The sequence below is a fragment of the Poecile atricapillus genome, chromosome 2 (genome assembly GCF_030490865.1).
Source record: "Poecile atricapillus isolate bPoeAtr1 chromosome 2, bPoeAtr1.hap1, whole genome shotgun sequence".
Classification (NCBI taxonomy): Eukaryota; Metazoa; Chordata; class Aves; order Passeriformes; family Paridae; genus Poecile; species Poecile atricapillus.
The window spans coordinates 19,891,825-19,909,668 of record NC_081250.1 but is presented as its reverse complement, the minus strand read 5'-3'; the positions used below and the strand labels follow the sequence as shown (position 1 = coordinate 19,909,668).

At 36.6% G+C, this 17,844-nt stretch overlaps 1 protein-coding gene across 3 annotated transcripts; it reads left to right on the top strand.

Moving 5' to 3' along the window:
- Nucleotides 1-49: 49 nt before the first annotated feature.
- Nucleotides 50-17,583, top strand: ARL5B (ADP ribosylation factor like GTPase 5B). Of its 3 annotated transcripts, none has more exons than XM_058830519.1 (8): nt 92-243; nt 5,419-5,506; nt 8,056-8,116; nt 9,248-9,395; nt 10,989-11,072; nt 12,770-12,921; nt 14,854-14,893; nt 17,455-17,583. In XM_058830519.1, the coding sequence occupies exons 4-8, from the start codon at nt 9,252-9,254 to the stop codon at nt 17,536-17,538; spliced, it is 504 nt and encodes a 167-aa protein (XP_058686502.1). In that variant the 5' UTR covers nt 92-243; nt 5,419-5,506; nt 8,056-8,116; nt 9,248-9,251; the 3' UTR covers nt 17,539-17,583. The 3 variants fall into 3 exon arrangements, with proteins under 3 accessions (XP_058686501.1, XP_058686502.1, XP_058686503.1); XM_058830520.1 differs by having other exon boundaries at nt 93-243; nt 5,363-5,506; XM_058830518.1 differs by lacking the exon at nt 5,419-5,506 and having other exon boundaries at nt 50-243.
- Nucleotides 17,584-17,844: the final 261 nt, after the last annotated feature.

Sequence of the window (17,844 nt, the reverse complement as noted above, 5' to 3'; positions counted from 1 at the left end):
CGCCGGCGGGGCGGAGCCGTGCGGCCGTTGGGGGCGGGGCGCCGCCGCGTGCCCGCCCCCTCCCTGTGCCCGCCCGCTCGGCGCCGCCGGGGCCGCTGCGGGAGCGTCCGCCAAGGGAGCTGCCGAGTCGCTGCCGCCGCCGCCGCCTGGGTGAGCTCGGGGTGCCCCGGGCGGTCGGCGGGAAGCCGAGGCCAGTCATGGGCCTAATCTTCGCCAAGCTGTGGAGCCTCTTCGGTAGCCAAGGTGGGCGCGCGGGCCCGAGCCGGCGGCGGGGCGGGCGACGAGCGGAGCCCGCGGGGCTGCGGGGGCCGCGGGCAGCCGTGGGGGCTCGGGGCCGGCTCCGCCTGCCGGGCTTCCCCTGAAGGCCCGCCCAGACAAAAGTTGGGCTTCGTGTTGTGCAGCGCCGTGAGCGCTGGTCCCGCGGCGCCTCATGCTCGGGGTCGCTTTGTTTGAGTTGCCGAGGTGGTCCCTGCTCTCCCCCTCCTCCCGGGCCGCGTTAAAGGCGTCGTCTGCCCCGGGAGCCCTTCGGCGGCCAGGACTGCTCAAGCTTTGATGGACTGTCCGTCTTGGCTTCGCCGGTCGTCCTTTTTAGATCGGGATCTGTTATTAAAGTCATGTTATTTTAGTCTTTAATTAAAAGGAAAAGAAGAACGCCAAACATGTAGAGGCCTTCGAGGCAAAGATGCTAGTTTAATGCAGTTAGTGACCCAAGAGGATCAGTTTCCAGCCAAAAATAAGAAGGTCGTAAGGGGATAGTACCGCTTTCCATGCTCCCCTGCCCAGTTCATCCAGCCCCGCAATTATGGCTCGTGTTCTTATCCAGAGTTCAGAATTTTCATCTGCCACCACCTCTGCCTCAGATGGTTATCATAAAAGTAGGAAATTATGGTTTATCTGCTAATTTATTTGTTTTAATGATTTTTGTTTATCTAGCCAGCTTTGGTTAGAAAATTAAATCGTTTACAGTAACATCATTTTGCCTGCTCCAAGCTCAGGGCCTCAAGGAAGAACAATACAAACAGTAAATTCTTTAATTGTTCTCTCATCAAGTTTCCAAATGTATACCTCATCTCCACTTAAAAGTTATTGAAAATGTAGATAAGCCTTTTTTGTGCAATGCTCTGTTGCAAGGTTTTGGAGGCAAATATACCTGGTGTACTTACATAGTTTTGTCCCTGATTGCATATAACCCATTCTAATTCTGTAGATACCAGAGCAATGTCTGTGCACATTGACATCTGTGTATCAAACTGTCTTTCATGGGATGGGATTGGGATCCAGTCCCAGCTAATTTGTTTTTCTCATGCATACACCATCCTACCACATCATTCCTGAAGTCTGCTAATAGCATCTTCTGAATTTGTTGCTAATTTCTTATTTTCCTAAACTGTCAAACTTATTTGGCAAGATTCAGTGTTTCCCCTATCCTCCCAAAAAGTATTAAGTACTTTTTTTTTGTTTTTATCACATAGTGCAATCTGCAGGTCCTTTTCTTCCATGAAGTATTCCAGAGACTCCAAAGAGATCTATAAGCAAGGAACTGATCAGGAGATAATTGGTGGCATTTAGTATTTGCCTCTATAGTAGCTTATGATGTCAATATTTATCTTCAGGAAAACACATTGTCTTGGTTATTGTATATTATTTCCTGGAAGAAAACTTATTCTTCATTGTGAATGTCCCTGGCTTGATGCCAGATGCCCACCAAAGCCACTCTATGACCCCCCTCCTCAGCTGGACGGAGAGCAAACAAATCAAAAGGCTTCTGGATTGAGACAGAGATAGGGAGAGATCACTCACCAGTTCTCATCATGGGCAAAACAGACTCAATTTTTGAAATTAATATAATTCATTACCAATCAGAACAAGTTAATGAGAAATAAAATTAAATTTTCTGAACACCTGCCCCCCACTCCTCCCTCTTTTTTCCCAGGATTAGCTTTATTTTTGGTTCTCTACCACCTCCCTGCAGGAGAGAACAGAGAATGGGGGCTGTGGTCAGTTCATCACATGTTGTTTCTGTCACTCTTTCTTCCTTATGGGGAGGACTGCATCCCCTGTTTCAGTGTGGGACCTCTTCCATGGGAGACAGTCCTCCAAGGGCTCCTCCAATCTGTGTTCTTCCCTAGATCTACAGTTCTTCACTAACTGTTCCAGCATGGCTCCATTTCACGAGGCGCAGGCCTTCAGGGACGGCCCATTCCAGTGCGGATCCCCCACAAGGTCCCAAACCTGCCAGCAGACGTGTTTCACAGTGGATTCCTCTCCACAGGTTCTTGCCAGGACCCTGCTCCAGCATGCGTGTGCAGTGGGGTCACAGCTGCCTTTGGAATCTACCTGCTCTACCATGGGATCCTCCATGGGCTCAAGGTGGATCTCTGCTCCCTCATGGACTTCTGTGGCTCCAGGGGCACAGCTGCACAGATCTCTGGTGCCTGCAGCACCTCCTCACTCTCTTGCACTGACCTTGGAGTCAGGAGAGTTGTTTCTCTCACATATTCTCACTCCTCTTTTATCTATCCATGATTACACCTGTGCAAGAACCTTTTCCCATCTTAAATATGTCATCCCAGAGGCATCACACCTGTTGCTGATGGCGTTGGCTGCATAAATGTAGAAGTTTGTGGACTTTCTCACAGAAAACACTGTAGCCCTCTCCAATATCAAACATTTTCATTGCAAACCTAATACATTCATATATTTAAATGGTTAATGAAATATAAGTCTCATAGTTAAACAGATGAGATAATGCCACAAAACATTTACTCTTTGGCATTTATCCCAATAAGAGACTTTCAGGGTGTGTCTTGATCTTGGTTTAGTGCTGGATTTGTCTTTTGTTTAGTTTTTTTTTTTACCTCCTCTTCTGTAACCACAGAAAAGAAAGTGAATTTCTTTTCATGGCCAAAATTGAAATTTCATTCTAGAAAATTTGCTTCAAACATAAATTTTTGACCTAATGGGAAATTATTCTCCAACTACACAACTGTTTTCTCTAAATAATATTACTATTAATAAAGCATAGTAATTTCTGAGTTGATTTTGGTTCTCTTCTAGTTATACCAAATCTTGGCAATTCCTTGGAGAATTCACAAGCTGTCCCGTGGAGCTGCTTGTTGAGCAGACTAGCACAGTAACTTACACATTGATTTTGGCTATGCAGAGGGAGTATTCTGAAGATGCAAATAGGATGCACTGTGTTAGGATCGCGGTATTGTTCTCATGGCTGGTGTGAGATGTGTGACAGTCTGCAGCACTTGAGACTGGCAAAAGGAAAGGTGAAAGTAGGCAAAGATTTGAAAGTTCCATCAAGTAGAGCATGGGGAATGAGGTGTGCCTGTTTCAGCTCTCAGTATACATTGTCTCATAGTCACATGGTAATTGAACAATATGAACTGAAATAAAGATACTTCTACTCTTAAAAGAAACACTTGGCTTTAAAATAGACTTTTGTCATTTTTCTAGGTGACTTTCTAATGGCTTTTTTTTTTTTTTAATTGACAAAATATCATTACTCAAGTATTGCTTTCATTTAAAGTATCATGCTCTGCAGCCATTTAAAGTCTAGTTGCTAAATGACTTAAGTTCAGTTGAATTTACTTTTATTAGTAACTTACTTTTAGGAGTTTTAAAAAAAATAAGACTTCAAAAATGACCTGCTGAAGCTATGATTCAGTAGTCAAGTGGTACCTTATCCTAAGCAACATGTAGTAGTGTGGAGAGGTGCTGGAGCCATTAAGTTAATGCCTGTGTTAACACATGTCTGAGTAAAACTTGCTTGACTTACCATTCCATCAGTATTACCAAGATAGCTCTTAATTAAACTGTGGGTTAAAAATAGAAGTGAATGTCAGCAACCCTGGGAAAGATAAATGACAGTTATCAATACGTTATTTTTTTTTTTTATGTGGTGGATGGAGTTCTTTGAGAGGCTCACTAATCTGGGGTTTGCTTATTTTTGGAACAGTAATTATTCAGTGTCCAACAGGTTGCTCTGAATAATTGCTGCAGTTATTAAAAAAATGCTTTAAGAACAATAATGGTAAGCTCTAATTCAAGATGATTGAACGTCTATAACTCCACAGTTTACTTCACTTAGGCTTACTGGCAGTTCCCAGTCAGGTTAGGAGAGACCATTATCTGGAAAACCAAATGGCTTTTTATTCTGCAGACTACTAAAAGGTATTGACAGTTTCTCTACTTTCTTGTAATAAAATCTGGGGATACAAAATGTATTTTAGCAGTTCTTTTGTGCTTAAGAGAAGACTAAGTTAGCTCTTACTGTGCAGAATGAGTCTTTGTATTGAAACCTATAATATTCCATATCAAAAGACCTAGGATGCTATATATAAATAGATTTTTAACCAAAACACTTCAGTTTTTCCTTAAACCACCCACTTTTGGGGGAAAAAACATCAATTTGATACTTCGGATAGATTTTCGGATCTGATTTGATCCTGTAGATCAAATGTGGTATTTTGTAGAAAATCTTTAAACTGTGAACCATATTTTGTTTTGAAATAAGTGCCCTAGAGTTGTAAATATTATCTCTTTAAAAGTGAGCTTGTTCACAGAGTTTTTATGTATCCATTTGCAAATTCTTCATTCTCAAGTGGTTTGCTTTTTTTTGTCAGTAGTTGGATCAGTATGTTGTAACTTCACACATGTAGCAAAAGCTACCATTCTAAGTGGCTGTGCTGTTAGATTTGAAATTCTGAGAAGGATTATTTACAGAGAAGCATATAAATTCTGGAGATCTTTTTCTGTTTGGTTGATTTCTGTTTCCTCCAGAATTATGCTATTCCTCCTGCCTTCTTTCTAGCAAACTTCTGTTTGCGTTCTATCTTCAATTCTGAGGCCTCCAAGAGTGTTGCTCTTTGGAACCAGATGAGCATTTTGTTTCACAGCCTGAAAGCTATTGGTCCCCATTCAATACTCATTTCTTCCACATATGTTAGAAATTTCACTATTAAAGTATTTATATATTTTTTTATTTTTAGCTTTTGCAAAATAGAGGAAAAGGGGTGTTTTGATAATTGAATCTTCAGTTTTGGACCCTTTTATCACAGAGAAAGATAGATGAGTAAAGGAAGAAAAGAACATGTTATTTCTTTCTTCTAACATCTTCAAGAAGATAATCTTCACTGTCCTGTGTTTTTGGAATACTAAACTGCCAGAGATTTTTTTTTAACCATATTACATATCAATTTTTTAAAACAGCGTGCTAGAAATGGTTGATGAAACCAAGAAGTCCTTGGATTCTTTTAAGGAGTAGTCTAATACTGTCTTTTCTTTTTTCCCCTGCATATGCCTACTTCTACTTTCCCCGTCTTCCCTCCCTCTTCCTACGTGATTAATAAAGACTCTTCTCTTCTGCTCTCTCAACTTTGTTATGGATTTTCTTCTTCTTTTGCCAAGAACATGGTGGACTGGGAAGATATTCATGAATACAACCTAAGCTGAGTTTGAATACCAGCCAGTGAAAGGGAGAAACTTGGGTTAGTCTGTAAGTACAGAACACAAATAAATTACTGCCTATGATTTACCCAGTAATTGTCCTTCCTCCTAAATGTGGCATCTATCTTCTCCTAGTTGCTCTTGTAAGCAAGTAGTTGTCGTGCTAAAATTCTGTTCTGTCTTAGTTTGGTAGTTTTTAAGCTCACTTGTTTTTCCTCTAATGCACATCTATGTGTAAATTTTCTGTATTTTTGTCAAACTAGACAGAAATTCAACTTTTGAATATATTTGTAAGTGAAGAGTTTCCATTAGTGTAGTGGAATCTGCTACTTGTAAGAAATACCCATGATTTCATCTTACTATTTTCATGCCAAGGTCACAATTAATTAACACTTGTGTGACTGTTTATTGTTTGTGCTTACTCAATCACTGTATGAAACGCCATTTGACTATGAAGTGACATAGATAAGCTGTGCCTTTTTTTTCCCAGTTAGTGTTGGACCGTTCACACTTCAGTGGCTTTCAAAAGCAGCCATCTCAATGGAGGTTTTTTTCTTCATTTCTTATAGTAGTGTGATGTATCATCCAACACTCCAATCATTCATGCCTAAGATGATGTGTTCTGATAAGAAGATGAGAGAGCAGTGTAATGCCTGACTGGAATTTTTCTTTCTTGAGAATAAGTTAAATAGAATGCTGCAAAAGTAGAATCATCTTCTTCCTGGTGATGTCTGGTTTGAAAACAACGGGAGGGTATCTCAGTGTTTGACCTTTGAAGGCTCTTTAAATTTGACTAAATTTGAAGAAGAGATGGACTGTCAAGCTGCTAGGCATGATTTATTAGCATTGAAAGGAGAGAGGATTGCATTCTATTTATGTATTGAAAAAGGTTAATTAATTAATTACTGATTCTGCTGTTAGTGGGGCTAAAAGTACTCCTGCATTTACAGGCAGGAAGTGTTCTTTTCTTAGAATGTGTTGACAGGATGCAGTAGTAGGGGAACTGGCACAAGGAAATACATTTTACAATCTGTTATGATCCTATTGCATAGCAAAACTCACAGAAGTTCCAAACAAGAAAATGTTTTATTACATTAATATTCCGTATTAAAATACCTAAGTTACTATATATAAATAGATTTTTAACCAAAGCACTTCAGTTTTTCTTTAAACCATCCACTTTTGGGGGAAAAAACATCAATTTGATACTTAGGATAGATTTTCTGATCTAGTAACTTATTTGATCCTCTTCTCATTAATCTTTAAATCTTTAAACTGTTAACCATATTTTCCTTTGAAATAAGTGCCCTAGAATTGTAAATATTATCTCTTTAAAAGTGAGCTTGTTCACAGAGTTTTTATGTATCCATTTGCAAATTCTTCACTCTCAAGTGGTTTGCTTTTTTTGTCAGTAATTGGATCAGTATGTTGTAACTTCACACATGTAGCAAAAAAGCCACCATTCTAAGTGGCTGTGCTACTGGATTTGAAATTCTGAGAGGGATTATTTACAGAGAAGCATTTAAATTCTGGTGGACTTTTTTATTGCTTTTGCTTGGTTGGTTGATTTCTGTTTTGTCTCCCCTTTGCCTGGAAAAAAACAGTATTGCAACAATTGGAAGATTCTGTATGCTGGACTTTACAACAGGTTGGGGCACATGATCTTTCCTTTCTGCTCAGCACTGATGAGGCCTCACCTGGAGTTCCTGTCCTGTTTTGGGCTCCTTAGTACAGAGGACTCATGGACATACTGGGGAGAGTCCAGTGATAGGCTGCAAGGGTGATTAAGGGACTGGAGCATCTCATGTATGAGAAAAAGGTGCAAAGAGGGCAGAGCCAGGCTTGTCTTTGTGGAGCCCAATGACAGGACTGGACAGTGGGCACAAACCAAAATACAGAAGCTCTGTCTGAACCTCAGGAAACACTATTTTGCTGTGAGGGTGACTGAGCAATGACCCAGGCTGTCCAGGGAGACTGTGGAGTTTCCATCTCAGATATATTAAAAACACATCTGGACATGGCCACTGGCTCTGTGGGCCTGGTTGAGCAAAGAGGTACGACCAGGTGACCTCCAGAAGTGTCTTTCAGCCTTGACCATTCTGTCATTCTGTGACTTCTCAGTTCAGAAGTTGCAAAGTTAGAATCTGGCCTATTCAAAATACAATTTCCTCTTAGGTTTTACTGTGTGAATAGTGATGGTACCTTAACAAATGGTTATTATTGATCCTTGAATGTTAGGGTAATATCTTTTACAGTCTTTGAATATTTGTTGGTGTTCTTAGCACGATACACTGCTATGGATTATATTTTTTCATTGTACTTTTCTTTCTAAAGCTAGATGTTGTAGATGAAGTAATCATTAGTAAACACACCTTTATTAGATTTCCAGTGCTGACTTTTGCTGAGACTGGTGTCTCAAGAGAAGATAAGGCTTTGTTTGCCTTTTTTTTCTGTACTGAAGTCACCACTAATCTGTGTAAAGTATTGAAATAAGAGAAAAAATCAGTTGCTTTCTTCAGTAAGGGAGAGTGATTAACCAGAATTAGAATTATTGGTGTTTCCACTAATATTTTTGTTTTTTGTTTTTCATATATGCAGAGCACAAAGTAATTATAGTGGGACTTGATAATGCTGGAAAGACTACTATTCTTTACCAGTTGTAAGTATATGAATTGTTTTTCTGTTTACATTTTATTATTTGTCACTGTTTAATCTTTGAAAATTCTGCTTTGTAACCTGATTTTAGGGTTCTAGACCACACTTTATACATTAATGGTATTAGTTGTTCTAAACAGAGTAAATGTTTAAAGGATAAGTGAAGGAACTGCTGTGCTTTAAAACTGAACTGTAAATTGAAGAACAAATTTGTACATCCAAGCACAAAGTGAGCTGCAGGTTTTTTTCCCATGAAAGCCTGTCTGAATTTGTATGCATAGAAATAATCTTGTTGCCAGTAACTGCAGAAAAGAACATGTTTTTTTAAATTAATGGAAATTCTCGCCACTCTGCAAAAATAAAAACATGTTTCCAAATGTTTCTCAATTCCAGTGTCTGAAATTTGTGATGGAGAATTCCTAAAAATATTTCAGCTTGCCCATGTCCTACCTTACTCATTTTCAATAGCATCATTGCACCCAAATCTTGGCAACATTACAAGAATATCCATAATAAGTTCAAGAGTGTTGTCAGGACCATAGTTACTATTGTAATTATGGAGAAGGAGACAGGTGTAGATAAATTAATATCCTTATATTTGGATATCAAAGCAGCATAGTATGCTTTCCAAAAAGACTTTTTATTCATCAACATTTTGGGCAAGCTTAAAGGGTGGAACTGAGAAACTTTCAGCTATGTAACTAAACAGTCCTTTGGGATTTAATATTAAGTTACTAAATAGAGTACTTTGATAAAATTATAATCTGATTTACATTTTGCACAGTTTAGTGGTTTTGTATTTGGGATCTTTAAAATGGCAGCTCCTACTTTAAAACAAGTGCATTTTAATTGTCTGTTAATTCTCTTTCTAAAGACAGTCTTCCTAAAACACAAGTGCTTATCCATTTGTTATGCCTTTTATATGCTTATTTTTCACTGATTTATTTAAGCATGACTACAATCACTGCTTTCTAAAGTGCAAATGTATAGCTTTTTAAAAATATGCCTAATTTTTAAATATGTTTTGTCAGTTATGCATATATACCTTTTCTACAAAATTTTGTTACAACTGAGCTGTAACAGGCCTTGTGGATTTTGCTGGCTGATTCTTATGGTATGATACTGTTTCCTTTAGCTTAATGAATGAAGTGGTTCATACTTCTCCAACCATAGGAAGCAATGTAGAAGAAATAGTGGTGAAAAACACTCATTTCTTAATGTGGGATATAGGAGGACAAGAATCATTACGGTCATCGTGGAATACCTATTATTCAAACACAGAGGTATGAGAAGACGCTTTAAAATCTGCAAATCAAATAAGTTTGTTTGAAATTATATTTATTTATTTATTTATTAGGAACATTTGTAGACTTTTGTAAAGATTGCAGCTGTATTGTTTTTACATTTTAATGAGGGAGAATAAATTCAAGAAGTGTGAGGTATCTCTGGTATACAACCATTTTTCTGGTAATATTTGAAGTATTTTTTTTTGTATCTTTACAGTAATGTTATTTGATCTGTGTTATAAACTGAAGCTAGATTTCTTCTAGGCAATCAAATGATACTGAAATACATTTTACATTTTCTAGTTTGCTTTTTGCAGTAGATTAGTAAGAAAATTTCAAAATGTAATTTGCTAATTTTGTGATGATTTGCAGTGGTCAACTGGACTTCTGTGCATCCAGTCTGAAATGGTTTTGAAATAATGTTAATTAAGGACAAGGAATGAAACTTTCTCTAAGCCTAGGCAGCAGTATTTAAAAAGCTCATCAGCTCATAGCTTTTATCCAGAGGAGGAAGGAAAGTCTTGCTGTGCACTACTCGAGAGGTACTGGCAGAGCTGCTGTTGCTGGAAAGGTTGGAGTAGAATTCAGCAGCAATTGACTTGTGGGGCTTGTTTTTTATGACAGTCTTTTTGAGGCCAAGAGGTTATCAGTACAAAAAAGCACATATAATCATCGAGGACTCTTTTTGAGACATCTGCATTTATGTAAAATTCATACAATTTCCACTAAAAGCAGAAACCTCTTGTAGATGTTACTCATTATATAAGTATTCCATCCTCCTGTAAAACTAGCTTTTTTTATCTTTTCCTTTTCTATATCTTTTCCTATACTCTTGAAGAGAGGTGAGATCCATCCTAGATATACTGTAAGCCTGATAATGACATCTCAACCTTAATTTCTATTATTTTAGACTAACTTTTTATTTTATGTGGAAAATTGCAGCTACATCTAAGAAACACATGAAGATAGAGACTTCTGTCAGCATTATCTGATACAGAGTAATAAATTCTTGGCATTTATCCCTTGAATATCTTTGATTCTGGAATTTTGAGAGATGCATGTATTATTTTTCTGATACTTTCGGGGTGTTCTTCGTATTCTGTCCAGCAAGTGTTTGAAATCCAGTGCCTTGTAGTACTTGGAAAGAGGAACTTTGTCTTTATTTAGAAGCTTTGTCTGCTGGAAACAGTTGAGGAAGAAAAGAGATCTGTTTACTATGCTAATCCTAGCCTCCCTCATATGAATAATTCTGTTACTGTTCCTCCTCATCTGCTAGGCATCTCAAAGTCACAGCAGCATTAAATTGACTTAGGTTTTCATACTTTGTGGTCATTTTCAATGGCTAATGAATCCCTTTAATTTTAGAAGGCAAAGTGATTTGGAACATATGTTGGAGATTTTAGCAGTGATTTCTATTACTTTTTTGCTACTGTCTCTCTTTTCTTTTTTTTGTCACTTTCTCTTTTCCAGTGTCCTCTGAAAGTGTATGGCTCTTCTGTAGGAAGACTTGTGGTAGTAGTCTCTTGAAATTGTGCTTTCTGTTATTTGTAGTTTGTATTTACATACTCTACTATTGGTGTTTTTCTCTAGTTCATCATTCTGGTTGTTGACAGCATTGATAGAGAGCGACTTTCTATTACAAAAGAAGAACTTTATAGAATGCTGGCTCATGAGGTATGGTGGGGAGTTGGGATAATAGTTTCGTTGAGAACAGTCAAATAACGTTTCATGCTTCCTATGTTAACAAAAATAATACTGTCAGAAAAAAATTCCGAGATTAAGTATCGCATGCATGTGGATCACATTTTAAAGCCATGTAAGTTATAAATAAGCAGAAAAATTATTATTAAGTACCCTTCTAATAGGACTTGCTTAATTGTCATGAAATTAGTCTTTGCAACTGTTGAACTTGTGAAATATGTTTCATATTAATGTAACTGGATATTATTGTCCTTTGCCACTGACTATTTCAGTTGGCTAAAATTTCAATAAACTTTTTCTTTTTTTTAGTTTTTGTTTTAGAGAAATGGAATTGTCTACTTTTTTTGTTTGTTTTAATCCTGTTCCTTAAAATTAATAAGCATATATCATACTAAGGGAAAATTAAGTTCATTTTTTCCTTCAGAATAATTTGGTTGTATTTTTATTATATATTGTTCTGGGGACTGTTCAGCATTGGGTCAACCCACTTAAACATCCTAAATTAACTTGTATGTTGCCTTAGGTAAAGTGTGTTAAAACCTTTTGTGATATCTGAAGCTGAATTAAGGTTGTTTTAAATCTAAATATTCTCCTTCATGCTTGAAAAAAAAGGATTTAGTACAGGGCAAGTTACCCTGAGAAGTTCATTTCTCTGAGAGACTTGTGTTTCACATAAGCGAGTTTTTGCTTTAGAGTTTAATATTAATTGTAGTTTGGATCTAATAGGAAGGAGTAAATTCACTACCAAAAAAGTGGAAAAGTTACTTCTTGTGGTGAAGTTTTCCCATGTAGTTTTTTTAGTTTCCAGTCGCAAATTCTTAGGAGGTTTTTATCTAACATCTCTTGAAAGCAGTTGGTAGGCCTAGACTGCACTACTTGCAGGGTTGAATTTTCAGCTGTAGATCATAAAGCTTTGTTGTTTTGGGGTTTTTTCCTCTTAGTGGAAATAGTCTTAAAATTTAATATGAATTGAAATGTATTGAACACTTTTAGTTGCAGCTGTCAGCTTCCTGAGTACTACGTTTGTTTACCCTTCTGCACTTTTAAGGCCATACATTTCAGTTCTTGTGTCATTGCTGTTTGAAATGCTAAATTCCATACTGAAACAAAACAATTTTAATTAGTTGTTAAAGCTGATGCAGCATTATTAGAGGTCTCATTTTAGAAAACTAGGGTTAAACTTACAGGAATTCAGAAAGCTTTCTTAAATTACTATAACTGCTTTAATTAATCAATACAGAACTTCTTTAATGAAGTTGAAAGCAATGTCAAGGGACTGATATCTATCAGGCTTTTCCATTTGAATAGTATTTCTTGTAGGACTTGGTGTGTTTAACCAGAAATAATTCCACTAGCTGAGTAGTTTGGAGCATTACAAAATGTGTTTTGACAAGGCTTTCACTAGTTATGTATGAACACGTGGTTAACACCAAAAGGATACTCAATATAATACATTACAATTTGATTCTCTGTGGTGGTGAACAGTTCTGAATAAATTAGTTTTTTCAGTCTTACTGTAATGAATATTTAGCGTAGTAAGACAGTTAAAACTCCATGCTTCAGTGTAATTGTAGATTAGTTTGGATACAGTTCTTTTAACAAATAAAGTTAGCACAATAGCCTTTTAGTTCTGTATAGTAACTGTTATGAGTGCTCTAAATCATTTCTAGGATTTACGGAAGGCTGCGGTTCTCATCTTTGCAAATAAGCAGGACATGAAAGGCTGCATGACGGCTGCCGAGATATCTGCATACCTCACCCTCAGCTCCATAAAGGATCACCCGTGGCACATTCAGTCCTGCTGTGCTTTGACAGGAGAAGGGTAAGTGCTTAGTGCTTACTACGGCAATTCCTGATAAATATGAGTACTGATTTAGAAGCCTGCTGACACCAAAGTGGATTTTCTGAAAGTTCATATTTTCTGAACTTCGCAGTCAGAGGGACATTTTGAATTTTTTATTTTCATAATTGAATTTTGTGTGTTTTTTCACAAAAAAACTCCAAATTCATATGAAAGTCTTCCATTTGTTGTTAGAAACCCCAAAACAAAAAACAAATGCCAGCCCTTCACCTAAGTATGTAGCTGTTGACATAGCTGTCTGCTCTCTGTGCTACTCTCTTAGTCTTGTGTGTCTTTCTGTATTTAAGGAAATAAGCTACTGTTCTCTTCCTTTATATTTTAAACTACAGGAAGCTTCTAAGCTGGAAGGTTGAGGTGTTCCATGGTTTTTTTGACTGGTTTGCTTTTTTGATGAGCATCGAAACATAGTTTTGATGAAAAGTTACATACATCGGTCATAAAACAAAATTTTTACCAATATTAAACTTTTTTCTTTGTATCTGGCTAATGTAGCTAATTCTGAAATTTGCATACCTTATGCTAACAATTATTAAGATAGAATGCTGGGCTAGCCTTAGATCCTTAGTCTGTAAATATCAAAAAACATTCTTGGATACCTTCTAACAAATTGGATAATGTCTTGCTTATATGGTGTGATGAGTACTAGTTTTTCATCTTGATTTTTAAAGCAGTCTTGTAATGTGTGATATTTAGGGGTTTTTTTTCAGCTTTGTTGTACAACCTTTACAATAATGTGGTCTTGTGACATCAAAAATTGTGAATCCAACTGAGTATTTGGGAAGGGAGAGCATCTATCTCACTTTCCAGCATGAAGTATTGTCTAATGCCACGGAGATGTCTTGTAGAGTGAATGGTGGCATTAACTTCCTTAGGGTGGAACATGTTAGTGAGAACAAAGTGGGTTTTTTTTATAGGTTGGTTTTATTGTCTTGTTCTAAGAGTTTCCTTCTACCAGTTCTGCTAAAGTCATTTTTGAATACACAGTTTATGTACTAAGTAAGATCTTCAACCAAGTTGACATTTGAAGGAAAGTAATAATTAATAACTATGAGGTTTAGTTTAGAAACAGTGTCTGTTCTAGGCTGCTTCTTTCATATTGTGAAGCAAAAAGCGATGAATATTTAGAATACTTTAAACTATGACAGTAGTGAGATCAACTTCAAAAAAACATTCCCAGATTTAGATCATTGAGCTGAGTCTCCCTTGGAAAGATCTGACAAGAATCTGAAGGATCAGCCTGGTGTGAGTGAAGCCTAGCATTCTTGGATAGCTCAACCCTGATTTACTATACAAAGGTAAAGCTCAAAGGGGTGTAAACTAGGTAACTAGATCCCTAGAAAATAAAAGGAAAGTCAATCTTCTAAAATGAGAGACTTTTAAATGGAGATGCAAATTGGGCTAAGAAGCCAGGTATACCTCATGCAGTTTTGGTATTCAATTTAAACACACTTTTAATTTTGTAATGTAATTTTAGAATTCTTGATATACTGTCTTTTCATGAAACAATTCAGTCTGGATAACCGGTCCTTTATCTTTGAGTGTTAGTATGTAAAGGTCTAGCTTTCTGTAGAAAAAGAAAACTTTTGTTTCCATGTACTTGTGAGTAAGCATTGAAGGATAGTGTCTTGAGTTTACGAGAAAAAAAAAAGTACTGCCAGGCTTCAGGAAAATAGAATGCTTGACCATTTTCATGTGGCTAAAGCCTAAGTAGACTTAGTTTAAAACACTGTTTACTCTGTTCAGCTTTCAATCCCATTTCCAGTTCATTTAATTTATTTCAAGTAGCTGTTTTTACACATAAAAACTAGTAGAAAATACCTTATGCTGGTATATAAGAATATTCCTTATGCTGGACTAGAACTCATACCAATTATAACATCTCTTATCTTTCAGATTGTGCCAAGGCTTGGAGTGGATGACCTCTCGTATTGGAGTGAGATAGCTTTTCTTTTTTTTATTCTTTTTTCTTTTTTTTTTCTTTTTTTTTAATTCCTCCAAAAGAAGAGACTTCTATTTATCCTGTGAACATGTACATTTTTCTGTACTTTTGGCTGCTAAGGCAGTGACCAATGTTTAATTTATATCAGCCAACCTCTAAGCTGTGCTTGAATCAAGTGCAGCTGAACTGAAACACAAAAGTATTTTCTTAACTTTTTTTAATACACTAATCTTCAACTGGATGAACATATGTGAATCTCTTTCTAAGCATTGAAATTCCTCTGATATGAATTCTAACTTTTTCAATGATAGCCTTTTAAAATCTGTTTTTTCATTGTCAATATTTCATATTTCCTCTTTCTAAATAGTTGTATAACTTACTAACATAAATGAGCACAGTTTATTTAATAATTAAAAGTAGTGTTTGGGTTACCTTTACTCTGCCATAGCTTTAACCTCAAAGGATAACCATATCTCCAGCTGGACTTCCTGGAACATTAGTAGAGTTATAGTCAGCACAAGATTTATAGTTAGGAATGCAAATTTTTAAATGCTTAATGAACTTGTTGTAGTTAATATTGTGGTGGCTTTTAATCTGATATACAATGGAACTTTTGCCTTAAAAGAAATCTGTTTCAATCTCAGTTTCTTTGGTATGTAGTTCTAGGACATTCTTGTATTCTACTTGAAGATACATCTCTGTACAGTGCATAAAAATACTAAGTGCTGGTGTAGTCATTTAGAACCTGAGTACCTTTTCAAAGATGAATGGGTAATTAAATTTGGAATCACAGCAGCCAGTGTTATGTGTAGACATGCTGTATTCTGTTAAAATTTTAAATTCTGTATACCTGAGCCTTCCTCACCTTTTAGTGTGAGTGCTGTTTTCTAAATGAATACAAAATCAAAAGGGAAGCCAGATTTATAAACAAAACCATGGTGCTGTATCTGTAGATTTCAGAGTGAAGCTAATCTTGACATTTATTTACCTACTATCATATATGTTTTCAGATTCTGTTACAAAGAAATTATTTTGCCTTCATTTTTGTTTTTGGTCTTATTTGCACAAGCAGAGAACTTTTGACGGTGTTTGGGTTTGGTTACTTCACTGCAATTTGAAAAACAGGTGGTGAAAGAGTGGACCCTGTAACTGTTAATTCAATTTGAAGGGAATTAAATTAAATCTAAAGGTAATCTAAAGATAATATAAAGATATGGAGTTAATTGAGAACATTAGGCATCAAATAAACCTAACCACCAATCACCCCAAAAAACCCCACATGAGGATTAAAAAAAACAACAAATCAAAGCCAATAGTGGACGCCCAATTCCTTGCAAAGTCCCAGCAGCAGTCAGGAACCCAGCCTATCGAAATGCTTGGCAGGTTTTCCAGAGGCACCGTTCTGCATTTCTGCATGCCTAAAAGCCACATGGGGTTTGGTTACCAGAACTATTTTGCAAACTGACTGTAGGCCTTTGATGACAAAATGTTTTTGTTAAATCTTGTTTTGAAAATTTAGGCACACACAGTTTTCCGTAATAAAATTTTAAGCTTTGTACATTTCAATTTGCTTCCATTTTATTTAAATAAAAGTTATGAAATTTTAAAAGTATCAGCAAATATGTTGTCGTAAGTGTTGGAAAGACTTTGAATACATGTGGAAACAGTGATTGATTGAATGAAGTTGTGTGTTATTGCCAGTTAGCAAGAGTCACATTTAGGACTACATTGACTGTCAAGTCAAAATGTTCAGAAAATAATTAAAATCAGCAAAAGGTAGTGCATAAAGAAAAAAGATGAATGCAAGGCAAGGTTATAATCTGATATTAAAACTGATTGCTGTGATGTTCAACTGTTTTAATGTGTGAAAATAAGATTTGTTTTGCTCTTAGGAAAGCAAATTATAAAGGAAAAAAATAAAATGATACTATGAATGATGTTTCTTGTTTGGTGACTTAAAATAAACCTGAAAATAAATCTAAATTGCAAACTGAAATTATGTAATTCAGAATGTAGTCCTGAATATTTACAAAGAGCACTAGCTAGATGTATAGACCTTTGTTTTTGGTTTTTTTTTTATCACCTAGCAACTTCATTTTCTGCAACAGTTTTCCATTGATAATACTGGTTTGTTTACAGCACTAGTGCAGTGATTTTTTTTTTTTTTTTAATATTATTTTTGGAGCAAAATTAGCTTGGTATGGAATTTTGGGGGGGCTATTTTTAATGACTTCAGAGCCTGTTAAACTAAAAGTGAATAGATCAAAATATTTTTTGGGGTTTTTTAAGGGTTGCCTTAGAAATAAACAATGTGTATCTTTGCATTGCCAAATACTCCGTTATGTTTGCTAATTTGAATGTAGTAAATATCTTGTAGGTAGCTTTGCACTTTGAAAGTATTCTGTGTTTAATATTAGTATTCTGTGTTCACAAAGAACAATGTTAATTACCTTAAGTACAAGAATTTGTGGTGTCCTATGCACATTTATATCGTACTGCAGTAAATGGTTTTGCGCATGGCTTTTTATTTATGTTTTTTTTAACATTTTGTCTAGGTGGCAAAGAGGTTCAGTATCCCCAAAGCAGGGATTCTTTCCAGCTGTTTAAACACTGCACTCAGTAACGTGAAGAGGACTTGAGCACAGCTGCTCAAAATATTTGTCATCAAAATAAAATTGAGTTGTTGTGCAAAGTTGGATGGGTTTTTGTTTGTGAGTCCTCTGCGGTGAAGAGGTGCAGCAGTGTAGCCTTGTCACTTCCATTTCATCTCCAGTCTGTTCACTAGGGCAGAATGGGGGCCTACATCATGTGCAGCTGTAGCCAGTTCACAGAACATCTTGGCTGGACACCTGCCTCCTTTCATCTCAGAGACGCTCCAGCTTTGATCCTAAAGAGCCTGTCACATCGTTTCAGCCATGGGAAGCCTGGGTCTTTCTTTGTTTTAG

Excerpts from the sequence above, each read along its gene's own strand:
- ARL5B (XM_058830518.1), top strand. The coding sequence starts at position 198 with ATGGGCCTAATCTTCGCCAAGCTGTGGAGCCTCTTCGGTAGCCAAG. Across the intron at positions 244-8,055 it reads GAGCCTCTTCGGTAGCCAAG|AGCACAAAGTAATTATAGTG; the intron begins GTGGGCGCGCGG and ends TCATATATGCAG. Across the intron at positions 8,117-9,247 it reads ACTACTATTCTTTACCAGTT|CTTAATGAATGAAGTGGTTC; the intron begins GTAAGTATATGA and ends TGTTTCCTTTAG.